General features: G+C 54.0%; 1 protein-coding gene across 1 annotated transcript in view; it reads right to left on the bottom strand.

Annotated features, from left to right (window-relative positions):
• LOC130860909 (guanylate cyclase D-like) overlaps positions 1-13,932 on the bottom strand; it is a 33,452-nt gene extending 19,520 nt beyond the window's left edge. Inside the window, exons 1-7 of the mRNA XM_057749447.1 lie at positions 13,821-13,932; positions 10,264-10,559; positions 7,919-8,165; positions 4,354-4,438; positions 3,555-3,651; positions 3,364-3,492; positions 1,994-2,074 (exon numbers count right to left, since the gene is read on the bottom strand). Of these exons, the coding sequence (XP_057605430.1) occupies positions 1,994-2,074; positions 3,364-3,492; positions 3,555-3,651; positions 4,354-4,438; positions 7,919-8,165; positions 10,264-10,559; positions 13,821-13,932 (1,047 nt within the window). The remainder of the gene's footprint in view (positions 1-1,993; positions 2,075-3,363; positions 3,493-3,554; positions 3,652-4,353; positions 4,439-7,918; positions 8,166-10,263; positions 10,560-13,820) is intronic.
• Between the last annotated feature and the right edge of the window lie 1,892 nt (positions 13,933-15,824).

Below are 15,824 nucleotides of genomic sequence, written 5' to 3'. Positions count from 1 at the left end.
TGAATAGTCTGTGGGCAATTCCGCAGAATAGGGATCTAGGCCTATTCTTGACCTAATTGACATCATGGACCTAGAAACTGTGTAAATTCTCTCCCTAAGACTCAGAGACTGATGAGGAGAAGAGCAGAAGGGATCAGGCACAAGCAGAAAGCAGCCCAGGTGGTCAGAGAGCTTCAATCCAGCCAGCAAGGCTAGCACTTGCCCAAGCAGGAAAGATGGAACCAATGTCTGGCATGGCCTTCTTCACAAAGGCAGTTCAGGGGTCAACTGAGCGGAGGAAACCGGAATACTCTTCCCCCTCCTTAGAGATTTGCATGCTTATTAGCATATGTGGTGAGGTAAGAATGGCCTCAAATCCTTTGACACTCTTGCCATCAAGAGGTTGGGCCTCTGACCCCTCCCCTTGAACATGAGCAGGCTCTGCGATACTGTGACCAACAGAACATGGTGGAAGTAATCTTGTGTGTTTTGGGTCCAGGTCTTAGGACGGCTTCCATTTCCTGTTTCTTGGAGCCCTCTCAGTTGGAGGTCTGAATGGTCATAGGAAGTCCCCTACCCTGAGTCACCACACTGGAGAGACCACGTTGAGAGGTCCTGAGACTACACAGAGTGGGAAGGCAGGTCTTGCTGAGTCCTCTTCCAACTGCCCAGCCAAGGCGCCAAGCATGCAAGTGAAGCCACTGAGACCCTCTGGATAGGGGGTCAGCAAACTTTCCTGCTGAACTCCAGAGAGTAACTATTTTAGTCTTTGCAAGCCTTTCAGTCTCTGTCACAAATACTTCTGCCATTGCAGTGTGAAAGCAGCCACAGGCAGTTGCATAAGCAAATGAGCATGGCTGTGTTCCAATCAAATTTTTATCTACAAAAACAGGCAGTGGGCTTGATCTGACCTGAGAGCCAACCACCGACAGCCCATTTACAAGCTGAAAAACCACTGAGTGACCCCCAATCAAGGCCAAGTGGAACTGAAGAACTGCTTGGCTGAGCCTTGCTCAAATTTCCTACCCACAAAATTGTAAGATATTATAAAATGGTTGATGCATAAAGCCACTACATTTTGGGATAAGTTGCTACACCGCTGTAGATAACCAGAACAGTATATTAAAAGTTCGGAGAAGTCCTGTGTCTAAGCCAAGCAATTTCTAAATTCGTTTGCCCACATATAGAACATTTTCTTTTAGGAAACAACTACATATATCAATTGCAAGATTCCCACTGGGAAATGCCTAACCTAACCTCCAGCCTCTGTATCTCTCTGAAGCTGGTTTCAGATGGTGGTGATGTTGGAAATATAAAAAAATTCACCATTTACCAAAGGCACGCTACTTGCCAGAGACAGTTCTAGGTCATTTCATACATTCTCTCCAATCCTCATAATTCCCCTGGGGTGAATTTCATTAGCTCCATTTTACAGGAAAGCTAAGTGTCCTATGGAGGCAGGATTCCATCTGGGATCTTCCTGACTCAAATGTTATGCTCTGTCCTCCAGCCCACTGTGCTTCTCAGGATGGTGACAACCTCGGGGGTGAAGGGGCTTCTATGAGTAGTGATGACAAGTGACTAGAAGCTTCTGGAGGGAAGGAATCCTGTCTGTCTTCTCCACTGTTGTGTCCCCAAAGCCCAGAGCATAGGCGGTGCTCAAAAAACTAGCGGACAAATGAATGGATGTGTGGAGGGAAGGAAGGTACAGATGAGGTCCTTCAGTGGTGCTGACTGTACCATGTGATGATAGTGATGGAGAGGATTGTGTCCCTGGCAGTCATGGTGATGATCATATCGGAGTGGTGACGGGACGTTGCGGATGCTGGTGTGTGATGGCGACGGTGACGGTGTGTATGTGTGATAACAATGGGGCAGTAGTCACGATGATAGGAAGCGCTTCCTTTTCCGAGGCTAGAAGCTTCTGCATTGAGTAGGAACCAATCCAGACCCGTAGGGGTCTCCTGACCGCACCCCTTCTGCAACCCACCCTCCATGCCCTCTGGGGCCCTACCTTTCTCAGGAGACTGAGGCAGCTTGGCTGCAGCTCAGGGGCTGTGTCAGCTTCAAACTTCTTCAGCCACACCCACTCTCCCTGTTTAAGAAAAGACAACAGGAGTTCACTGCTACTGGTCCCCACGGCGGGCAAACCCCTCAGCCTCTCTCAGCCTCAGCGTCTTCCCCATAAACGTGCTCTTTCTGTGTGCTCCAAGCCGAAGCTGGCCAGCGGAAGCAAAGGTTAGACTTCGTCTCCTTTGGTTGACAGACCCCAGTTCCTGTCGTCACTCGACCACTTTCTAGCTCTGTGACCTCGGACAAGGGACTTCAGTCCTCTGAGCCTCATGTCCCGATTCTGTAAAGCAAGGATGACGCCCCTACCACATGAAGAGGGCTAACGAGATAGCGAATAGACAGCGTGTTAGCTCCCGGTGCTGAGGTCGGCTTTACTCTACAGGCCTCAGGTACCTATGACACCCCAAACCCAGCAAAGTGAGGGGGTCTCTGTGACCCAGGGGACCCTAGGGGAGGAGAGAGGGGAGGGTGAGAGAGGCGGGGCTCGGGATGGGGCTCGTCCTCGCCCAGAGCATTCTGTAACCTTGGCCCTCTCTCCCCTCGTCACTGATGGATTTCTGCTTCCTCAGCCTCGCCTGCAGCTCATTCAGAGGAGCCGACAAAACACGCTTTGTACATCATTAAAGCCTCCTTTCAGCAGAAGAGAGAAAAGATGGGACTCCCCGAGGGAGAAGATGGACAAGAAGGAGCAAGGGCCTCATGTCGCTTCCTGCAGAAGCAATTAGCCCGGTGCATGGACCGTGAGGCACGGAGGGGAGCGTCCGAGCATCAGCCCGTTGTTGAATTTGAGAACCCAGCTCCCGAGAAATCCGTGTCCTCAGCAACTTGAGAATCTCGCTGGTCTCCCCTCTGAGCTTCCAGCCTCCCTGTCAGCTGGTGGTGCAGGCTGTCCGGAGGCTGCCCTGGGCTGGGTGCTGCCCCACACTCAGGGCCTCAGGGACCCAGGATCTCCCTGCCCCTTGCCAAAGCGGGCAGGAGGGTGACCTAGGTTGGCCCAGTGCTGAGAGAGGCCCTGGGGGTAGCCCCACATTTGCCATGCCCAGGCCCAAGGGGCTGGGGACTGGTTGTTTCCCAAAGTCGGGTCACAAAATATGCGTGACTGGGAGTTGGGAGCCCTGCTTCCCTCTTCTAGCCCCACCACCGACTTCCTGTGGGAGCCGGGAAAGTCACTGTCCCTCTCCCAGCCTCAGTTTCCCATGCTACAGCAGGAGTGGGGCGCACAGAGGCCCAGGACCCTGTGGGTTCCCTTGGCTTCTCCCAGACTGACGACAGCTCTCAAGACCTGGGCGTGGGGGTGGCAGAGGCCCTCACCTGGTACAGAGCCACACGGGTGGGCTCCTGGGGGACTGGCAGGCTCCCTGCTGACGCCCGGGCCACCGGCCGCAGGCTCCCACCATCCGCTGCACTCCTTGATTCACTTGCACTGTCCACGTGCAGCCTCTGGAGGGGGCAGGCTTGGTCAAGAGCCTCGAGCAGCTCTGTCCGCTGCCTGCCCCACCCACCCTTCTGCTTGGGGGACGATGGACGAAGGGGAGCTGCTGGGCTGTCGGGAGGACCCGCTGGGGGCCCTGCGTGAGCTGCAGTTGCTGGACGCCCAACCTGGAGGGGAGAAACGTGCAGGGCAGAGGGGATGGCGCACGTATCACTCCCCCCATCTGCCTCCTCGGACCTGTCTGTGACCCAGAGCCCTCCCTTGTCCTCTCCCCTTTTCTCTTCCTGTCTCCCCATCAGTCCCAGTCTCAGAGCGCACCACTGAGCACTGTCCCCCTCGGACCCGGACCCCCCCACAGCCCAGATCAGGGCTGGACCCCGGGCCTCCTGTGCCTTCTATTCCCCAGCCTTGGTGTTTCCATCTCATCTGGAGGCCTGGTGGGGCAGCCAGAGCCCAGGATTAGGGCTGGGGGCAGAGGGCTGCCCCCTCCTAGATGTGGCTGAGGCTTAGGGAGCACAGAGGACTTCCAACCCAGGAAGAATTGTTTTCAAAGCGGAAGAGCCCTGGGGGTCATCCTGACCAAGCCCTCCCTGTACAGATGTGAAGCCTGAAGCTCAGGAAGGACGGAATCTTGTCCGAGGTCCCAGGCTTTTCCCCCAACTCTCAAAGGACCTCCCAGGAGGCACGCTGGCTTTGACAGGGCCTTGACTCAGGCTCTAGAATGGACAGGAGGGCAGGGAAGTCCTGAGGTCTGGGAAGGAGGATGAGAAAGCGCCCAGCAGATGCCAGGGCTGCGTTACACAGGATAGAGGTCCTGTGGGTGAGGGGCACAGAGGGGCCGAGCCAGGCTCAGGTGCACAGGATCTCACCTGATGAGGCACGTGAGGGCCCCGCCAGCCAGCACCAGGACACAGGCCAGGGCCAGAGCGAGGAGGCCGCCTGGGGGCTGCTCACCTGTGGGGGAAGCAGGGGCGGGCGTGAGTCCCAGTAGTAACAACCGCACACGGAGCTCAGCCTCTTCACTCAGCCCCTGCATCTATTCCTGGGCTCTTGTCTTGGAGTGGGGACACAAACACCTGCCTAGGGCCATCCCCAGGGCAAGGCTCAGGATGGCCCTTGGAGGGGAAAGTCCTGTCTGTGGACTGGTCATCATGCACCGATGTGATTCCCAGACTGCTGTTAGTGTTCTCACCTCAGCCTCCTGGCCTCCAGGGCCCCGCTGACTCTGCTCAGACCCCATGACTGTCCTGACCACATGCTGGCTCTCATCTGCCAGCATGTCAGGCTCTTCCCACTAGACTGAGAGCAGCCAGACAGCAGATCCTGTTTCTTATTCATCTCGGTGTCCCTGGGCACCTTACATAGGGGCTGGACAGGCAAGATGCTAAATAAATACTGTGGGTCCCTGTCAATGATTGTCCTACTTCTTGCACACCCCCCACGATGGGCCACTCACCACCCCTTTTGGCAGCCAATTTCAGTGTCACTCACTTTGACTGTTAGAAGAACACTCCTTACACTGAATCTAAACCTCTCCAGCCCTCATATCAGGCCTGGGTGCGAAAAGGCTGCTCAGGACCACTGGGCAAGGTAGAAAGGGTTACCTTGCTTGGGCAACTCCAGCATCACATGGGCTGGCAAGGTGGCAAAATGCCAGGCCCTATTCCAGAGAGAGGACATTGACCTCGACTGCAACAGCAGTGGGGCAGGGGGCATCCCTTCTTTCTTCCTTGCCTCCCTCCCTTCCTTCCTTTTTCTGAAGGACAAGCACTGTCTGTCTGCCCGCTGATGAACCTCCCCCAATTTAAGTCCAGATAATAATAATAACAGCAGGAAATAGCTTGTAGGATTTATTATACTATTGTACATTGTATTACAATAAACACCTATTCTAAAGATGTCACGCACAGTTATTTCAATTTCAATTCAGTTGTTCTGCACAATGACCTCTGGAAGTAAGTACGGCCATGATTATGATTTTGTGGAAGAGGAAACAGAGAGATAGGCAACTGTCTGTGAGTGGCAGAGCCTAGGTTCAAACCCAGGCAGCCTTGCTCAGGCATCTGGGCTCCCAACCACCGCCCACCCTGCCTCTCACCCAGGGTCCGAGGAAGGAAGCTTGACTCATGATCTGGAGGAGGTGAGGGAAGAAGCATAGACAGGAAAGTGGTCCAGGGCTAGGGAGCAGCAAGCACAGAGGTTCTGAAGCGGGAGTGTGGCTGGTGTGTTCAAGCGGCAGGCAGCACTGAGTGCGAGGAAGACAGACGGCAGGGAGCTGAGGGCAGCGAGGGCTCTTGTTGGACTCTGGGCAAGGGGAGCCTCTGCAGGCTCTGAGCAGGGGAGAGCCAGATCTGACTATGTTTTCCTCCAACCTGCCATGGTGAGGTCCAGGGACACGGGCAGAAGCAGGGAGGCCTGCTGGAAGGCTACTGCAGTAACCTAAGGAGAGACGCTGGGGCCCTAGACCAGGGAGGAGGCAGGGGAGTGGTGACTGGGCTCTGCCTCTGGGCAAATTCTAAAGATGGAGCCCCCAGGGTGTTGCTGACAGGCTGGGCATGGGGTGTGAGGAGATAAGGGTGCCTGAGCCTCGGGGAGGATGGGGTTGCCATTACCTGCAGTGGGGAAGACGATGGGAGGAGGCTGGGGGGCAGATCAGGAGTTCAATTTCAGACAAAGTCAAGGTGGAGATGCCAGCTAGGCATCCAAGTAAGAGGGGCCGCTGAGGGGTGGCGGGAGACTGAATGAAACAGCGCCCCAACCCTCATGGAGCTGATATTCTCAAAGACCAGCCCCAGGCTCCACTCTCCCGGGGCTTCTGTCTGGTGGCAGAGGCAGGGACAGCAGAGATAACAGCACACAATGTGGTCAAAGCCATGATGGGGGCAGGCAGGGGCTGATGGAGCCCAGAGGAGATCTTTACAAACACCTCCTCCATCAGCCCTGGCTCACAGTCTTTACCCTCCGACAGGTGTTCCTTCCTTCCTTCCTTCATTCAACAAATCCATCAGCACATTCCTGGAACATCCACTGTGTGCTGAGCTCAGTGCCGAGAATTGAAGACGCAACGGCGGATAAGATTCAGAATCACTGCCAGCACCGTGATGGAGCTGACTGTGTACTAGGGAGTGGGGAGTGAGGGCAGGAGCTGTAAGCCAGTGCAGGGATGCTGTTTCATTCATTTCTCCTTCCCTGGGGTTAAGCATAGTGCCTGGTGCCTAGTAAGCCCTCAGTCAATATTTGTGGAAGACAAGAGAAGCAAAGAAACAGTTGAGTGAACGCTTCTTATGAGCTCCCATTAGTCTGGGGACAGATGGCACTGGTCCTCCCCAGCACAGGACACACACCCTGTGAAGCTGTGTACCCAGGGGCTGTGGGGAGCACAGAGGTGGGCCCCCAGCCCTGACTACAGAGTTGTTCTGGAAGGAAATGTAAGATTTAGCCAGACAAAGGGGGAGCACTCGAGGAAGAGGAAAACACACACACATAGGGAGATCAGAAAGGGTGGCATGTGTTTGGGGAAAAGAGAAGAGGAGCAGTGTCAGGAGATGTGGCTAGAAGAGCAGCAGAGACTAGGTCACGGGGTGGCGGATGGCTGCTGATGGTTTGGGGCAGGCAGGGACATAAATGAACCTGGCCAGACCTGAATTTACCTATCACCAGCAGTAACTGTAACTAGGTGTGCATTAGGGAATTGGGGAGGGGGAGGGAATTGTGTATACATGTAGGTGTGTACTCATCTCTGTCTACCTATGCACTTGTGTATCGGCACAATTTCATCAGGGATGAAAGTCTGGGTGGATGAATGTCAGAAATGAGAATGTGTGGGCCTCATGACTCACCCTCTCCAGTGGTCATGAGATAAAGGGAATCCTACACTTGGAGTTGATAGACTTGGGGCTCCTTGTGTGACCTTGTGCAAGTCATCTAACCTTTCTGGTCTTCAGTTCTCCACTGGGGCCCACAGAGGATAGTGTCCTTGTCGCAAGGCTGGGGTGCAGTTTAGGAGAGCTGAGAGGTGGGAACATGCTCTGCAAATGCTTTAGCTCTGCTTGGCTGAGAGGCGGCCTTGCTAGTCTTCCCTGGAGCTTCACAATCCCTGGGTCAGTCTTCTCAATGGAGGGTCAAGTCTTTTCCTTGCTCCTGCTCCTCACATGACTATCCACATAGAGAGCCTTAATGAATAAATGATGGATGGATGAACAGGTGAATGGGTGGATGGATGAGCAAACGAATGATGGATGGATGGATGGATAGATGGATGGATGGACAGATGGACAGATGGATGGATGGGTGGATGGATGGATGGATGGATATATGACGAATTACCTCTCATGCAAAGCGTATTAGGGTCAAACCAGCAGCTGGAGTCATGTGCTGGAGGGGCTCCTCCTGGAAAGTGTATGGCCCTGCCCAGGGGCTGCACTTGCCATGTACTTGTACCCAGGAAGTGGGTGGGGACCAGCCGGCTTCCCCGACCATCTGTGTCCAAAATGATGTACTGAGCCAGCCTCCTGCCCTTCTCATCTGTCCGGATCCTCTGGCTAAAGCCAGCCACATCCAGAGACCCTGTGTGGTCCCCTAAATGGGCCCCTGAGAGTCCTGCCCCATGGCTCTCAGAGCGGTTCAGGGCATGGGCCAGCAGGACAACAGCATCATAGATGGTTCCAAAGAGCGGGGACACCTGAGGAAGAGAAGGTCTCTCAAACCAGTAACCCCATGGCATGGGCTCCCAGACACTGCTGAGTCCTGACCCACCTGCAAGGAGCAATTGTTTGAATTATCCCCTTTCTGCATCCCCAACACAGTCCTCTCTTTAGTCCCACCATTACTTCAGTCCCAACTCAGAACCCTCTCCGTCTCCATGGTCAGCACCATCATGGCGGCCACCACCACTCACAGATATCTCAAACGTACCTAATACGTCCAAAACAGAACTCCTGATTCTGCAAGATTCTGCCTGGCTCTACCACACCAAACCCACTCCTCCCAAATTTTAAGAAATGGAACTACCACCTGCCCAGTTTCTCAAGCCTAGGTTTGATTCCCAACTCCTCTCTTTCTTCCAGTTCATCATCAAATCTTTTTGGCTTCATATCAGAATTTGTTCCCAATCTAACTGACTTTTCACCACCTCTACTCCTGCCACCTGGGTTCAAGCCCCGCTCACTGCTCACCTGACCACACAGGAGCCTCCTAAGGGCCCCCTGCTTCATCTGGCCCTCTTCAGATCATCCTCCATAAAGCAACCAAACCTGTTTGTGAAAAACATAGGACTTCCTTGGCGGCACAGTGGTTAAGAATCTGTCTGCCAATGCAGGGGACACAGGTTCAATCCCCAGTCTGGGAAGATCCCACATGCCGCAGAGCAACTAAGCCTGTGCGCCACAACTACTGAGCCTGCACTCCACAACTACTGATGCCCATGTGCTTGAGAGCCCGTGCTCCACAACTGAGAAGTCTGCACACCACAACGAAGAGCAGCCCCTGCTCGACACAGCTAGAGGTAAGCCTGCATGCAGCAACGAAGACCAATGCAGCCAAAATAAATAAAAAATTAAAAAATAAAAAGTGTAAATCAAATCTTTTCTTACTTAAACTTCTCTGATGGTTTCCCAATTCATTTATAAGTTCAGATTCCTTACCCGGCTTACAAAGCTGTGCATGATCAGGCCCCAAGCTCATCTCGGCTCTCCCGTCTCCCTCATGACAGTCCCACCACCCCATACTCCCTTCCATCTGTTCCTCTGGCCACTGACACTCACTCTGCCTCCAGGCCTTTACACTTGCCACTTCGCCTGCTTGGTTGCTCTTCTCCAGATCTTCGCCTGGCTGCCTCTTTATCATTCAGAGCTTAGCACAAATGCCACCTCCTCAAAAGGGGCTTCTCTGCCTGTCCTGTCTCTTGTTGCCCACTACTCCTTCCCAGCCACTCTCTGTCACTTTATCCTGTTTTATTTTCTTGGAGGCACAATCACTATTTGAATTTGGTTATTGGGTTGCTTGGCTATTGTCTGTCTCACCCTAACAAAATGGAAGCTTCTTGAAGGCCGGGTCTGTCTTATCCATCAGTATGTCCCTGATGCCTGGCACAGAGCCACGTGAGAGGGACTCAACCCACATTTGCCAGATGAATGATTGGTTGAATGACCCTCCATCATCATCCACATCCCTGTCATCACCTCCAGACACTACTGTCTTCTTATCACCAAGAAGCAGACGTCCCAGGAGAGACGCAGGCAGCTGAGTTCTATAAGCCAAAACTGAGCCAGCAGCCGTATCCCCACCACCCACACTCTTCGGATCCACAGCAGTGACTTCAGAAAACCTTCCTGCTCTCCCACACTTCCATCACTCTCTTTTTCTGATCTTCACAATGTGCTAGAGAGATGCAGAGAAAGGAGAGGAATAACGTGTATGAGAGAAAGAGCAGCTGGCCTGGAGATGAGAATTAGAGGAATTGAGTCAGAGATAGAAAAAGAGAGGCAAGAGAGACACAAGAGAAGGAGAATTGACAAAGCAGACCAAGAAGAGTGAATAGCATGAGAAAGAGGTGAGATGGACAGACAGACACACACACACACACACACACACATGCCTATAAGAGATAGAAAGAGACAGATATTACACCCAGGGTCTAGGCAAAGTGATACTTTGTCAAATAAGGGACAGGTCATATGCCCACAGTGGAGGCGGGACTGGTTGGCCAGGCGGGTGACCAGCTCACACACCTTCCCGTGGCCCCGCCCCCCCCGGCCCTGTGAGGGTCTTTGCTGACCTACCCGCTCTGGCTCCAGGCGGGCAGCCACCTCTCTGGTGGCCCCGGCAGCTTCGAAGGCCTTGTCTCCAGAGCCGGACTCCAAGCTGACGGCCAGCACCGCATCGTAGGCCTCCTGCAGGAGCCCGCCGTCGCCCAGGGCCGGGTAGGAGCGGTTGCGGTAGGGCAAGGCGAAGAGCAGTGTGTGGTAGGGCAGGAAGACCAGCCCCCCATCTGCCAGGCCCTGGGCCCACGCCTGGCTCAGCAGGGCGGTCTGCTCAGAGCCGCCCAGGAGCGCTGAGTGCATGCAGAGCACCACGACTGCGGGAGAGGCCGCAGCTCACCCTCCAGGCCTCCCCCGAAGCCGGGAACACAGGCCCTGGGGAGCAGCTAGAGCTCTCAGATCCACCCCTCCCGCTCAGTTGCCTTTCCCCAGCCCCGCCCCTCCCCCTCAGCCTGGGGAAAGGTGCAATTTCCCCTTTTTCTGCTCCCTTTGCAACAATAAACGCCAAGGCTAACAAAGCTGGGTTTGACCTGGTGAAAAAAAAAACCACCTCAGCTGAGGATGAATTTGTGTTCATATGTCCCTCCCGACCTTCGCACGGAATAATTCTGGCCGACTTTCCGCCCTTCCTCCGCTCCACTGGCTCTGACAATCCCTAACAGTTACTGACAACTTGCTCTGCGTCGCCCTGAAGTACTCTGACAAACATTTAGCCATTCAGTTAACAGCAGGACGGAGAAGTATGTTCATCCTCATCTCTACTTTCAGATGAGGAAACCAAGGCACAGAGAGGTTAAGGAGTTGCCCCAGGATACACAGCTGACAGGGTGGTAGAGCCAGCCTCAGAACCCTGGCAGGCTGCCTCCCAGCTTGTAATCTTTTTACTTTTTAACATTTTTAAAAATTTTAGATAATTCATATACCATAAAAAGTATATTTTAAAATGTGTATAACTCAGTAGTTTTATATAAAAGATTAGGAAACTACCATCACTATTTAAACCTATTGAATAGGACATTTTCCTCACCCCAAAAAGAAATCCTGTACCCAATACCTATCACTCCTTATTTCTCTCTCCTCCTAACCCCAGTCAACCACTAATCTACTTTCTGTCTCTAAATATGCCTCTTCTGGACATTTCCTATAAATGGAATTGCACAATATGCAGCCTTTTATGTCTGGCGTCTTTCATTTAGCATAATGTTTTCCAGACTCATCCATGCAGTAGCCTGTATCAGTGCTTCATTCATTTTTACGGTTACACAATATTCCACTGTATAAACATTTTGTTTAACCATTTATCATTGGCTTGTAATCTCAACTGTGCCTCTGGGTGGCATCCTCAAGCTCTAAGCAGACATGAATGCATTCCCCGTCATAAAAGAAACCGGCCCATGATAGTCAGGCAGCCAGTTTCAACCCCAGGCACCCAGGACAGAAGAGAATCCTGCCCAAGGTAAAAGTAAAAGTCCTCTGCATCTTGAGTCCCTGATCAGGGCTGCAACCCAAGCCAAAAAAAGGGCCACCTCTTGTTTTGGCTAGGGCCCAGGTTCCTACTGCAATCCCTTTCTCCAGAAAACCCAGGAATATGGAGCCTTCCGGGAAGGCCAAGGGCCTCCTTGCTGAGGAGGAATTCCCATCCAGGAACAGGGGGCCTGAGGACTCCTGGTCATGTAGAAGTCAGAACCAGGAGCCCCGGACTCTGCTGACCCCTGGGGGGCCACACTACATGGGCCATGGGTGGGAGCCACCCCTCCCTGCCCCCAGAAGAGTGAGGAGGGCTCTCGAAGAAAGACCCATCAGGACTGAGTGGAAATAGAACCAGGGCTATCTTGGTCCCATCTCCTCTGCCTGGCTCCTGTTCCAGCTTCTGCCGAAATGCCCCTTTCTCGTAGGAGTCAGAGGCGCTGTTCTGCATTTGGCCACAAGGGGGAGCTGACCCACACATCCGGAGCGGATAAAGGATAAAAGCCTACATTGATTACAAGCAGCGCTCACTGTGTGCGCGGCCCTGCTGCCTCCATTCCTTTGCCCTAGCTCACCTCTCTGCCTGGAATGCCTTCTCCTCATTTCCACCTGCCACCAGCTTCTCATTTTCAGACCCTGCCCTGGGGTCACCTCCTCTGTGAAGCCCTTCCCACACCCATGCAGATCAGCTCCCCCAGGCTCTGGGCACCTGGGTTCCCCGTATCCACATCTGTCTCCCACCAGACTCAAGCTCCTCCCTGCTGGGGCCCGGCCAGGTCCTCTCTGTGTCCCCAGAGCCCAGCCGGGATCAGGCACAGAACCATGCTCAGTGCCCGTGGTTGAATGACGCACGTACTAAACCCTCGACCCTGTGAAGCGGGTCTCATTATCCACACTTCCCCTACGGGCAAACCAGGCTCAGAGGAGTGAGGCGCCCGTCCTGCGGGGCAGCAGGCACACCCGGGCCAGGCCTCATCCCCTGCTCAGCTCTAACTCACGACAGGCCCCACGAGATGAGAGGCTGCCCACCTGGCCCTCATCCCTGGCACCAGCCTCAATTCCCTCAAAGACAGAAGACGGCGGTTTGGTCTCAGTGGCTCTCAAACTGTTGCCAGCGCCCCAGTAAGAAACACATTTTACCTTGGTGTGCTCACAAAACTGGAAGTTTCACAGAATGATACTTTTCCCAGCCACCTGCCCTCTGCTCGCATTCACCACTTTTATTCTATCCTACTCGGTTCCCTTCTTCTCTCTCTCTCTCTAGTCCAGGCTCTTCCTTTCTTTTTTTGCAATGCTAGTCTTGATTCACTAAATTGGTTTCCTGACCTAAAAGGGCCATGATCCACAGTTTGAAAAAGCTCCAGTCCAGACGAATGCTAGGGTCCCTTCTGTCTTCCAGGTGCTACCTCTTGCCTGCACCCCACCCCACCATGACTCTCCCTGCCTAACTACTTCCTTAAAGACAGGCCAAGTGCCACCTCCTCCAAGAAGCCTCCTCAGATCCCCCCAAGGCCTGGCCCCACGCCTCCACTTGTTCTCCTGGCCTCCACTCCCTGGGGTGACCTTGACCTCTCTGTCATAACCGCCTGCTTATACACCTGTCTCTCCGTTACTTGGTCAACCGCTAGAGACCAGCCACTCTGTTTGTCCTGTTCACCAGGAAACTCAGGATCCAGCACAGCAGGGGCTTGATAAATGCAGGAAGCATTCCATCAATCAACAAATCCATGAAGGTTCTGACTCTAACTTCCAGAAACTAAGAATGGCTCTAAAAGATTTCCTGGGACTCAGGTCCTGCTACAGTCTCTTTTTCTTCACTCTACCAGGCAAGAACCAAGAAAGCCCTTGGCTCCCACTCCACAACTGACACATGCATCAGAGCTCAAAATCCAGCCATACAGCTTGCCAGCTGTGTGACTTGGCCATGCTACTTACCTTCTCTGAGCTGCAAAATGCAGACCTCAGCAGAACTAGCTCACAGTGCTGCTGTGGGGTTAAATGTGGGCCTGTTATCAAGTGCTCAGCCCAGTGTCTGATACAAGAAAACTCCCCATCAGTGGCCACATGAAGTCCTGGCTGCCCATAGGAGAAAGGCACCCACGTACACTTACTTTTCAGGCCATCCACGCTGCAGAGCTTCTTCAGGACCTCCGTGGCCCCCTGCTCCCTGGGTCCCAGAGAGGTTACCAGCCCCACAGGCAGCCCATGTGTCCTGAGAGTCATGGCCATCTGCCGGGCCGTAGCCAGCCAGATGTCCTGATGGCCACGTGAGCCCAGCCAAAGTGTCTCATGACGGACAGCAGCATGTGGACAGCCGAAGGCAAGGTGGGCACCAGCTCACCTCCTCCCTCTGGAGCCCCACACGCCCAGGAGAAGAGGCTCTTGCCCCAGCCTTGGGCCAGCAGGGCTGCCGCTGAGCAGTAACCAGGATTGACAGGGCCCACAAAAGCAGCTACGGTGTTCTTGTGGGCCAGGAATGTGGCCAGAGCACTAGAGGTGTCACAGCCTGTGGGAAGAACCATGGAAGCTAGCTGTGAGCCCAGCGCCAGTGAGGAGTCCTGGTTGGCTCGGTCCACAGCCAGCTGGGCAGCCATACTGGGGAGGGCTTGGGCAAAGATGGGGTCACAGTCCCAAGGGCCCAGCACCCCCAGGGTGAAGGTCCCTGCCCCCCATGCCAGATCAGGGAGGGAGCCAGCCCCCAGGAGAGCACCCCAAAGCAGCGCAGAGAGAAGTGGCAGGAAAGGGACTGTCTTTGGATAGCCGAGAGTGGATGCCCATGGGCCCTGGCAGTGTTGGCAGTCCTTCCCGCGCAGCAGTGTCCAAGACTGATCTTCAGGATACAAACCCTCCTGCAGTCCTGGGAAAGAGGGATAAAGACAAGGTTTGCTTTCTAGCATTTTTCTGCCCCTCCTGCCCTCAAAACCTCAGTTTCCTCATCGGTGAAACGAGGGATTTGGACCCATGATGTCTGAAGACCCTCAGTTCTAGAGGCCTAGCCTCCTCCCCAGGACTGGCTCACAGCCCCGTGATGCCCACGCATGGTCCTAGGCTGGAGCTCAGTGGCTCAGTGTGGGCCCCACAGTCAGAGCTGGCCAGACCCGGCTCACTGCTTCCCATCCTTGTGGCCCTAGACCCATCTCTGAAGCTTCTGAGCTTCATTTTTCTCTTCTGTAAAATGTGGAGAATGAGACCTACTGTATGGAGTTATTGTGATGCTTAAACGACACAATGTGAAGTACTTAGCACCGTCCCTGGTGCTCATGTGTTTGATAAATCTTACCTGTTTCAACCTATTGTTATTATCTCTTCCTTCACTCATCCTTCACAGTGGGCCAGGTTCTCCCGGGCCAAGTTCTCCCTCTGAGGCTTCCCTGCCTCTCACCCTCAAGCCCAGCGCCAACCACAGCACTTAAATCTGGACTCCGTGGGCTGCATAGCATAAGCAGCGCCTGGGTGTGGGTAGCTCCCCAGTTGTGTGTTTGTGGCTTGAGGGTTTACAATGCGTGTGCACAGTCCCATCTCCCATCCCCCTCACGGCCCTGTTCAAACAAAGGTCCTCCTATCTCCATTGCACAGATGAGGAAACTACAGGAAACTGAATGGAGCTGGCAGAGAGACAGGGTTTGGACAAATCTGTTCAGCTCGTGTCCCACCCCACACTGGGCCTCCTTGACCAGGACATTTGGACTGGGGCATCCCCACTCCATCCTACTGTTCCAAGACCCTCATGCCCATCCTTCAACTCCTGCCTGGCCTCTGCCTGCACCCCTGCCTTTGCTTATTCCTCACCCACAGGACTCATTCATCTTCCTACCACACCATTTATGCAGCCAGCAGCCTTCCACTATGGGCACCCCAGGAAGGCATAAGATCCAATCTCACCCTTGAGAAACTGCCAGGCTGATCGGCAAGGAAGTCTCAGCCAAGAGAAGACGGATCACAAGTGCAGGCAGTAGCAGGACCAGCAGTGAGGCTCTGAAGCCTCCGTGAAGAGGGGTCATGGAGGGTTTCCCAGAGCCTGAACCACCTACACTTGGAGTGTAAATCAGGAAAGTAAAAGGATGCCCTCCCAATGCCAACTGCGGTGGTCCGTGCAGAGTAGCTCCTAGAAATTC

This window comes from Hippopotamus amphibius, chromosome 9 (assembly GCF_030028045.1).
Source record: "Hippopotamus amphibius kiboko isolate mHipAmp2 chromosome 9, mHipAmp2.hap2, whole genome shotgun sequence".
Classification (NCBI taxonomy): domain Eukaryota; kingdom Metazoa; phylum Chordata; class Mammalia; order Artiodactyla; family Hippopotamidae; genus Hippopotamus; species Hippopotamus amphibius.
The sequence above is the reverse complement of the archived record's forward strand: the minus strand, read 5'-3'. Positions and strand labels throughout refer to the sequence as shown.